At 51.8% G+C, this 10037-nt stretch overlaps 2 protein-coding genes across 5 annotated transcripts in view; one reads left to right on the top strand and one right to left on the bottom strand.

Moving 5' to 3' along the window:
* LOC136761403 (GDP-L-fucose synthase) overlaps positions 1–2277 on the top strand; it is a 9216-nt gene extending 6939 nt beyond the window's left edge. For both annotated transcript variants that reach the window (XM_066716162.1, XM_066716163.1), the window contains exons 8-11: positions 280–346; positions 643–722; positions 1009–1108; positions 1397–2277. In XM_066716162.1, the coding sequence (XP_066572259.1) occupies positions 280–346; positions 643–722; positions 1009–1108; positions 1397–1452 (303 nt within the window). In that variant the 3' untranslated portion in view covers positions 1453–2277. The remainder of the gene's footprint in view (positions 1–279; positions 347–642; positions 723–1008; positions 1109–1396) is intronic.
* A 1326-nt stretch (positions 2278–3603) lies between these two features.
* Positions 3604–9882, bottom strand: bmb (brambleberry). 3 transcript variants are annotated; one of them, XM_066716160.1, is made up of 13 exons: positions 9331–9882; positions 7217–7471; positions 7014–7142; positions 6602–6787; positions 6273–6495; positions 6047–6163; positions 5593–5772; positions 5248–5454; positions 4917–5067; positions 4616–4665; positions 4400–4521; positions 4049–4152; positions 3604–3951 (listed from the first exon to the last, which is right to left on the bottom strand). In XM_066716160.1, the coding sequence occupies exons 2-13, from the start codon at positions 7469–7471 to the stop codon at positions 3819–3821; spliced, it is 1857 nt and encodes a 618-aa protein (XP_066572257.1). In that variant the 5' UTR covers positions 9331–9882; the 3' UTR covers positions 3604–3818. The 3 variants fall into 3 exon arrangements, with proteins under 3 accessions (XP_066572257.1, XP_066572254.1, XP_066572256.1); XM_066716157.1 differs by having other exon boundaries at positions 9339–9881; XM_066716159.1 differs by having other exon boundaries at positions 4049–4149; positions 9339–9880.
* Between the last annotated feature and the right edge of the window lie 155 nt (positions 9883–10037).

The raw sequence follows: 10037 nt of genomic DNA, 5'->3' as shown, positions 1-10037 counted from the left end.
TTAGTCCCACTTAGTCTAGTTATTAGCTTAATAGGTCCAGTTGTTGTTAAACTGGATGGGTGTGTGTGACAGAACTGTGCTTTCAGGACCTCTTTGAAGTGGGTGTGTATTACGGTTATATTTCTTAGCAGAAGCCCTTAATGGTTACAGTATATCACATTCCATACAATTACCCAATTATACAGCTGGGTTTGTACTGGAGATACTTGCTCAAGGGTTACACACTGCTGCCCTGTGCTTTGCAGGACCTGTGTGAATGTGTGTGCCCTGTGCTTACAGGACCTGGCGCGTCTGTTTCTCTGGGTGCTGAGAGAATACAAGGAGATTGACCCGATCATCCTGTCAGGTGAGAATTGGACTGACCTGCAGATATATACTGCTATACACTGACACACTGATATACAGATACACTGATACTGATATATCCTGATTCACTGACACACTACTATACTGATGACACAGTGTGCCAGGAGATGACATCACTACTATGCTGATGACAAAGTGTGCCGGGCGAGGACATCGCTGCTATACAGAGATACTAAAACCCTGACACTGTACTAAAATTCTGTAATAATACACTGATAACTTTGTGCGTCTCTCTGTGTCCTTCCGTCTCTCTCTCTCTGTCCCTCTGTGTGCCAGTGGGCGAGGAGGATGAGGTGTCCATCAAAGAGGCGGCGGAGTGCGTGGTGGAGTCGCTGGGGTTCAAAGGTCAGGTGGTGGTATCCTTTGTGAAGCCATGGCTCCTGCTGCTGTGATGCAGCGTTCATTATTATTGCTCTTAGCAGACGCCCTTCTCAGGGGGACTCCCCCGACTCACCGCACAAGAGCGTGTTGCTGAAGGGTGATGAGCGCAGTGTATCAAGTCCGAACTGAAGTAATTTAAACTAAACCAGGTTAAAAAGTAATGTTTGTGCTGCTGTACTGCCAGGTGATTGTGTCGTGGCATGGCTTGTCAGTGCCACCCACCTGTCCTCTAATGTTTCTCCTCCTTGACCTCTGACTCAGTTTGACACCAGCAAGTCAGACGGACAGTTCAAGAAGACGGCCAGCAACAAGAAGCTGAGGCAGTACCTGCCCGACTTTACCTTCACCCCCTTCAGACAAGGTGAGCAGCTGGGGCACACCTGCCCAGTCCACACTGTATAGAGTATAGACCACACCTGCCCAGTAACAGCTACTCTGTGCAGCACAATTATCTTGAGGTGTTATCACTCCTCTGCTGTACTGTGTGACACTTATATTGTATAGTAGGTGTCTTTAAGTACTGAGTAGCCTGATGCTACACAGGGAGAGGGCTGCAGTGCCCTGTGCAGGTGTATTGACTTCCTGCTGTGGGTAGACGGTGACTTTATGGCCACCAGCCAGTGACTGAGCCTGTCTTTCTTCCTCTCAGCTGTCAAGGAGACCTGCGAGTGGTTCGTGGCCAACTATGACACTGCCCGGAAGTGACACCTCTGCCTCCCCATTGGAGGGACTGGGTGTCAATCAGTTGCTGCCGGTCACCTCAGGAAACCACGATATAGGGCTGGGTTAAAATGGGTGGAGCCTCTGAGATAGGCGTGGTGGTGGTGGTGGTGGTGGTGGTGGTGGTGTATAGTACAAGACAAGAGCACTGCTGATACCACACAGAGACCTGCCCTGCGCCGAGGTTCCCACTGTGGTGTTACAACATCAAGCAGAAAGGAGAGCACAACCACATTAACTGAATTGTGCCCTGGAGCCTCCTCTGTTTTGTGACAGGTCTTGTGTTTTTATGGGTTGGAGGAGAGAGTCTGGTGTCCAGTTCCAGTTTCTTCAGTGTCATGTCCCCCTCTGTGCCTGTGCAGTTTAAGCAGGGTGTGCACAGGGCTGGGCACCTTATACAACAGGCCCTCGAACTTGTGAGAGGAAGACTGTAGGTTCGAATCCCAGCTGAGCCTCCCACTGATCAATGACTTTATAATAAGTAGTGTAGTCTGGGCAGGGCAGGGCAGGGCTCTGGCAGGGCATCAGTAAAGCTACAGCCTGGCCATGGGGCAGCAACAGTCAGTGGCCTTTCTGTACTGACCGTGGCTGCCTGTACCGTTGGAGTTAGTCTCGCCCTGGTCACACTCACTCTCCACTCGGCCACCCTCAATGGCCTGGACACTCCTGCTATAACAATGGAAGGAAGGCTCTCAGACAGTGACAAACCAGGGGAAGCTGGGAAGTGTAATATTTTCCTCTTGTAAATGTACAATGCACATGCTCAGTGTTGCTGCTCAGGTAGTAATAAACCATTTGAAATAATAGGCAGCTTGGTGTTGCTGGCGTTTCTTTGCACAGTCCGTAGCACGTGTAGCCGATGGAGGTCGGAGCTCCCCACCCAGGATTCGAACAGCACACCACCAGCGCCCCTCAGAGTGCTCTACACCACAATGTCTCCAGCGCAGTACAGTGTTATGCCCTCTACGCCCAAAAGACCAGGTCTCCCACTGTGGGAGGCTTAACACTGTACTACTTTTTACCGAGGGGTTATGTTACTTTGTAACGTGCTCATTATAACCCAAATGAGCCTGGTTACACACGATCGCATAAAACACCAAGTAAAGGATTCAATGACCCGACTGACTGATACAGCAGATTCTGCTAAAGTCAATGTGGATTCCATATAGCGCCCTTCTCAACAAGCTGCTACAGAGCACAGCCCACAGGAAGGAAAAGTGATTAAGCACTGCACCCATAGGAGAGAGAAACTCAACCTCCTGTAGCATAAGAGATGGTTACAGGAGAGAATGAAGCTCTGGGGGTCCCAGCCTGACACTAGCCTCCGCTCCAGGGAGAGATTTAACAGATTTAACTGCCTTCAGTGCCTGAGGGGTTTTGGCAACACACTTATGCTCAAGGACGTGGTGGTGGTGGTGGAGGGAGGGAGGGGGGGGAAACTCAGTCACAATGGGACTCATTAAACCCAAACAACCAGCTCAATGAAGTAGAAGACCAGTGGACATCAGCCATGGCCCCGGGGCCCCACTCTCCCGTCATTCCACGGAGCTCTCCGGCAGTGCGAGAAGTCAATGGAACTACTGAAGTAGTGTAAATGTGTGGTAAGTTCCTTTATACACACAATTTTAACTTTTACACTGTGGAAGTAAAGTAAACATTTTTGGAAACCTGCAAACAAATTACAGCAAGTCATCATTTTGAAGCCCCCTGCCCAATGAGCAAACTAGAAATAAAATGCAAGTCACTTAAACCTCAATAATTTAACACTTTATTTTGTATCTTTCCTTTAAAAACACATTACCATAGAAAACCACAGTTAAAATCAGGAGATTGTACACCCACCTAGCTGCAGACTACGACGCCCACAGACTACAGGGCTGTCCTCGGACTGGTGGAGACACTCGGACACTACAGAATAAACCCTGCTACTCGCACTCGAACACTCACTCCTATATATGGAGTGAAAATAAATATCCCTTAAAACACATCCCGTGCTCAGCATTGCTCTCCAACGCCTCAGCCCTCTGACTCCGACTGCCCCCCCCAGCTCGAGTCCATTATCACTACAATTAGTTAATTGCCCCCTTAAATGGCATAATTGGATGGCCTAGTTACCACTTAAGCCACCCCCCACCCACCCACCCAGCCATGTAGTTCTCTGGGGCAACAGGATTTAAGAAGTACCCCTGATGCAAGATAAAACTGCCCCTAAAACAATCACAGATCCAGAGAGAGTGGTTAGAGTTGCCTCCTAACTCAACCAGCGGAAATAATTGCATTGGGTGGAAGTGGAGGTCCAGACCAGACGCTCCGGTCCGACTGCTCCCACGCAGCCGGAGAGTGGGGGGCGGTCAGAGTTGGTTGTTGTAGGAGGTGTGCCCCCCCTCATGCAAGCGGCAGTAGTCATGGCCCAGCTGCGCCCTCTTCTTGCACTGCAGGCCAGCCTTGGTGATGCCCTGACACAGCTGCCGGCCCGACACAGAGCTGCAGGGGGAGGCGGTGAGAGTACAGGGACAGTGAGTTTCACAGACTCGGACTCTTGCTCTCCTGTATGAGTCCTGGGGTGTAGATCACGACTCACCCGTTGCTGGCGAGGGACTGGTTGGGTGAGGCGCTGCGGGAGTCACTGACCGCGTCCAGCAGGGTTCCCAGGTGCCTCTGGGGCAGCCCCTCCAGCACCACCTGCTGGCACAGAGCGACACTCCGAGTCGACATCATGACCCATCATAGTCACAGCGCACACTGCTGCCCTGCTCCGTCCTGCAGTGACGGGCCGTCACCCCTTCAGACACTACTTCACAACTAGCTCAGATCCCATGAACCCCTGGCACACCTGCGGTGACCCTTCAGATAACGTGATGCACTATGTTGTGGGTCGGAAGGTAAGGATGGTTACGGGACTCGGCCCTGCCCAGTCAGGTCTCCCACTTACCCCAGGTGGGGCGGGCCTCTTAAGCAGGGGGGTGGAGTGGGTGGGTGTGCCCTGGAAAGGGGGCAGGAACCTGCCCAGCAAGTCGCTGGGGGAGGGACAGAGGCCAGTCAGCACTGGGTCATCTGATGGGCGGGGAGAGAGAAGGGAGGAGAGTGTTCCAACACAATGCTTCCCTCAAACGCCACACAATTACCCCCCCTTTAAACTCCCCCTCACCAAACACACTGCTGTCCTGCTCCTGCTTCACTCCTCCCTCGGAGACGAGCCTGGAGACAAGGGAGCGACAGATCAATAAGACTAAGTGAATACAAGACTATAAAACAATTTAATAAATCTAGATTTTAGTTCTATTTAAATGTGTTTCATATTTTTCGACTGGCGATATTCAGGGGTGGCATAGCCCTGCACTCTGCTCCTGGACCGGTACGGGAACCTTCACAAAACTGGTGCAGCTGCGATGCCAACCACAGCCATTTAAGTCTGAACTGGTCTAAGAAAAGGGGTGGGGGGGAGAGACCTGTGAGGGGTGGAGGAGGCCAGGCAGCCCAGTCTGCAGGCATCAGTCTCGGAGGCCAGTGCCCGTGGGGGGGGCAGTGAAGGGGTGGTTGCGGCTCGCCGGCACCACAGAGCCGCGGCGCTGCTGAACAGCTGCAGCAGGAACCAGTGACCTGGGAAGAGAAATGGTAGCAGTGACTCCACGTTAAACCCATTCATCCAGGTCAATTCAAATTTGAAAATCATTGTGGGACACTGTTGTACAAACGAGCAGTCCCTCCCTGGTCCTGGAGCCTTAAGCTCATAAATTAAAAACTGCTTAAATTTAACTCCATGTTCAGCCCCCTACTCACCCAGTGACAGGAACAGCAGCAGCAGGCTGAGGCCGGTGAAGTCGAGCCCCGGCTGGTGCTGCAACTCTGCCAGCGCGTTGAGCGGCACAGCGACCAGCAGGGCGGCGCGGGAGAACACTGGGGTCTGCAGGAATGACAGCAGCACCGCACACAGCACCAGGTACCCCCCGTGGAGCACACAGGTGGAGACAGCAGCCAGACTGCAGCCTGACAGACACACAGCATCAATACAGCACTGAGAGCCACACACACCATTCATACCACACAGCACCAGGTACCCCCCATGGAGCACACAGGTGGACACTGCAGTACAGGTGATGTTTGGGGGTGGGGGGGGTGTGTTACCTGCCCAGCCCAGGTAGCCCTGTATGGCGTGCAGCCGGTCTTCCAGCCGGCCCTGCATGCTATCCAGGAAGTGGACCAGGCCGCCCAGCGTGCTGTTCATGCGCTGCAGCTTCCCCATCAGGTCCTCATAGAACCGGGCGGTGCGGTTTTGATAGCGCAAGAACCCAGAGAGGTTCTGGTCTGAGGAGAGAAAATATTGTAAGACGTTATACAATTGATTTATGAAGTCTGGCAATAGTGGAGCCCTCGCGTTATGTCCATGTTCAGACTGTGAGCCGGGGCAGAGTGTTTGCTGCTTGTCCGAGGCTGTGCAGCTAAGGAGGACTAAACTGCTGCGTGAATCTGGGCTGTGGGTCGGGTCAGCATGCCATGGAAGCTGTGAAGCTGTGGGGTGGAAAAAAAAAAAAAAAAAAAAAAAAAAAAAGGTACAACAGGCAAACTGTCCACACCGTACCAATTTTCTTGTAGATGTCCTGGGCGTGACCTCTGACCTCAGCCAGGTCAGCTAGGATGGCCTGGTGTCCCTCCTGCAGTTCTGACCCTTGACCTTTCAAGTGCTCACTCACGTTCTCTAGAGGGAAAAACGCATCTCCGCTCAGGGCACTCAACTGTTGACCTTTAACCCCCTGTCCTTGTGTCTAGCGTGTGGGTGCAAGTCCAGTGTCAGTCCAGTACTGTACCCATGCGCTGTGTGATGCCCTGTATGAGCTCAGCCACGTGCTGTTGCCCAGCGCTGATGAGGGCCCTCTCCTGGCCCAGCTGCTCCAGGTTGGCGCCGATGGAGGAGTCCAGCTGCTGCTGCCCGGCCTGCAGCGCCCCCTGCTGCTCCAGCAGAGCACCCTGACTCTGCAGCAGCGTCTCCACAGAGGACGCAGTCAGCTCCTTCAGCTCCTGCTGGCCCTCCTGCAACACACACACCGTCAACGCACTGCGCCCACACACACACCATCAACGCACTGCGCCCACACACACACCATCAACGCACTGCGCCGAGACCAAGACACCTCACCTTCAGGGAGCTCATGGCCTCCAGCTGGCTGGTTGCTGTGGAGATCAGGGAGTTGACGGTGATCTCTGCTCTCCTGCGGAAGTGTTGCTGGCGCGTGGCATAGCAGACTGAGCGTGCTCTGTTGCTCACGATGTGGTACGCATTCCACGTGTCCGGGTCCATCTCCTCCGTGCACTGCTTTATAGACTGGTGAGGGACACGCACAGGGGGCGGGGAGAGAGGGAGGGGAGTGTTTCATACTGGATCTCAGGAACACGCATTCGCCCACAATGAGAGGGGTCTAGAGAAAATGCGTCAAGCTCTGTGGAGCGTTTTAGAAAGTGACAATTTAAAGGACAGATCTGAGCATTTGAAGTAGTCTCATGCACATGGATTCTCCCTCCCTGCAAACCCCCAGCCACACGGACGGTACCATTTCCTCGGTGCAAGGGTAGGTCCCACGGCCTTCCGCCTCGGCCTGGCAGTTGAACAAGAGCACGCCCAGTTTGGCCAGCTCCTCCTCCGACAGGCTGCTGCAGGTGGACTTGAGCTGGGCGATCACCTAGGAGACCGAACCCACTGTGAACAGACGCACGCAGACGCGCAGACCCCTGCCCTCACCCTCACCCCCCTCACCCTGTAGTGGCAGCTGTCCAGGGGGCTGAGCTCCAGCTGCTTGGCCTCTGCCAGGAAGCGCTCGTCCACAGTGTTCATCTCGAAGGGCGGGACAGGCTGCAGAACCCCCCCCGACGGTGAGCCTGGGGGGTCCGGGCTGGGGGAGGGCGGCTGCTTCTTCAACCACCCGAAAAATGCCCCCACGGAGCAGACCTGCACACACACCACCCAGACTAACAGCCCCCGCGCCAGCATCCTGCCAACTGCTGCAGTCATCTGGAGAGAGAGGGTTCAAGCACATCAACGGTCATTACGAACAAGACCTTGGAAAACAATGTTATATAATTGATGCCAAGAACATGAGCTTCCTGTATGCCTGGGCTTCCCATTTGTTAAAATTGTGTACAATATGGTTGTCCATGTAGTTTATATAGAAAATCTACACTCACCTAAAGGATTATTAGGAACACCTGTTCAATTTCTCATTAATGCAATTATCTAACCAACCAATCACATGGCAGTTGCTTCAATGCATTTAGGGGTGTGGTCCTGGTCAAGACAATCTCCTGAACTCCAAACTGAATGTCTGAATGGGAAAGAAAGGTGATTTAAGCAATTTTGAGCGTGGCATGGTTGTTGGTGCCAGACGGGCCGGTCTGAGTATTGCACAATCTGCTCAGTTACTGGGATTTTCACGCACAACCATTTCTAGGGTTTACAAAGAATGGTGTGAAAAGGGAAAAACATCCAGTATGCAGCAGTCCTGTGGGCGAAAATGTCTTGTTGATGCTAGAGGTCAGAGGAGAATGGGCCGACTGATTCAAGCTGATAGAAGAGCAACTTTGACTGAAATAACCACTCGTTACAACCGAGGTATGCAGCAAAGCATTTGTGAAGCCACAACACGTACAACCTTGAGGCGGATGGGCTACAACAGCAGAAGACCCCACCGGGTACCACTCATCTCCACTACAAATAGGAAAAAGAGGCTACAATTTGCACAAGCTCACCAAAATTGGACAGTAGAAGACTGGAAAAATGTTGCCTGGTCTGATGAGTCTCGATTTCTGTTGAGACATTCAGATGGTAGAGTCAGAATTTGGCGTAAACAGAATGAGAACATGGATCCATCATGCCTTGTTACCACTGTGCAGGCTGGTGGTGGTGGTGTAATGGTGTGGGGGATGTTTTCTTGGCACACTTTAGGCCCCTTAGTGCCAATTGGGCATCGTTTAAATGCCACGGCCTACCTGAGCATTGTTTCTGACCATGTCCATCCCTTTATGACCACCATGTACCCATCCTCTGATGGCTACTTCCAGCAGGATAATGCACCATGTCACAAAGGTCGAATCATTTCAAATTGGTTTCTTGCACATGACAATGAGTTCACTGTACTAAACTGGCCCCCACAGTCACCAGATCTCAACCCAATAGAGCATCTTTGGGATGTGGTGGAACGGGAGCTTCGTGCCCTGGATGTGCATCCCACAAATCTCCATCAACTGCAAGATGCTATCCTATCAATATGGGCCAACATTTCTAAAGAATGCTTTCAGCACCTTGTTGAATCAATGCCACGTAGAATTAAGGCAGTTCTGAAGGCGAAAGGGGGTCAAACACAGTATTAGTATGGTGTTCCTAATAATCCTTTAGGTGAGTGTATGTCTGGCTTTATATGCACATTTACATCCATTCAGAGATCTTGAGTCTCCAAAGCAGGCAGTGAGTTGATCTATTGACCTGCTGCACCGCCTGTGCATTTATACATTTGTATTTTGGCACACATGGATCTTCCATAGTCCCTGGGGTGCACAGTGACTAGTCAACCCCCAGTCAAGCCAGCCGTGCAGTGGTATTATGGTCCGAACAAGCAGGAAGGATGCAGATTAAAAACACGGTTTGTGGACGTGTGATTACAATCTGCGAATGAGCGAGATATTGAATTGTAATGCCTTCGCTGTGGTCATTAGCACTAGTTACAGTGAAACAGAGCGGCTTTGTGGACACATGCGGAAGATTGACCTAAACCAACCAATATCTTCACACGATCAAAGACATGCGTGTGAAGAGATTCATCTGCAAGCATGTTCGGAGACGTACAGACATACAGACAGAAAGACATGCCGACTCACAGACGCACCATGCACAGCTTGTGACCCGGATGCCTGCGGTTCTGTCCCAGCAGCGCTCAGCTCTCCGGGAGTCTGTGTGTCGGACGTGACCGGGCAGATGCTCGCAGGCACAGGGCTCTTTGTTGCAGATGCTCGCAGGCACAGGGCTCTTTGTTGCAGATGCTCGCAGGCACAGGGCTCTTTGTTGCAGATGCTCGCAGGCACAGGGCTCTTTGTTGCAGATGCTCGCAGGCACAGGGCTCTTTGTTGCAGATGCTCGCAGGCACAGGGCTCTTTGTTGCAGATGCTCGCAGGCACAGGGCTCTTTGTTGCTGGTCCCGCCTGTGTCCCGCACTGCGCCGCGGCACTTTATCACTTCCCGGGAAACTCGAGCCAGTTTAACGGCCCGGGGACAGCCAATCACATCCAGGGTGTGTGGCCGGAATGTGGGACGAGTAACTGTCAATCATTTTTGATGCAGCCAATCATTTTGCTTGTCAATCTCCCGCAGAAGACACTTGTCAGTCTTGTTATGCGACCAGTCCTCATTTCTAAGAGATCCTCTGGCTGATGGTGCAACGTGTTGAATGTATTAATTTGGATTTCAATTAAAACATTAATAATTTATTTTATAAATAAGTTAATTAATTAATAGCCTACATATGCGGACATTTTTATGTATTTATCTATTCTTTATACGTTATTTAAACATTTATGTACATATTTCA

This window comes from Amia ocellicauda, chromosome 2 (genome assembly GCF_036373705.1).
Source record: "Amia ocellicauda isolate fAmiCal2 chromosome 2, fAmiCal2.hap1, whole genome shotgun sequence".
Lineage (NCBI taxonomy): Eukaryota > Metazoa > Chordata > Actinopteri > Amiiformes > Amiidae > Amia > Amia ocellicauda.
Note: the sequence above shows the minus strand (reverse complement) of the source record. Positions and strands in the feature narration are given on the sequence as shown.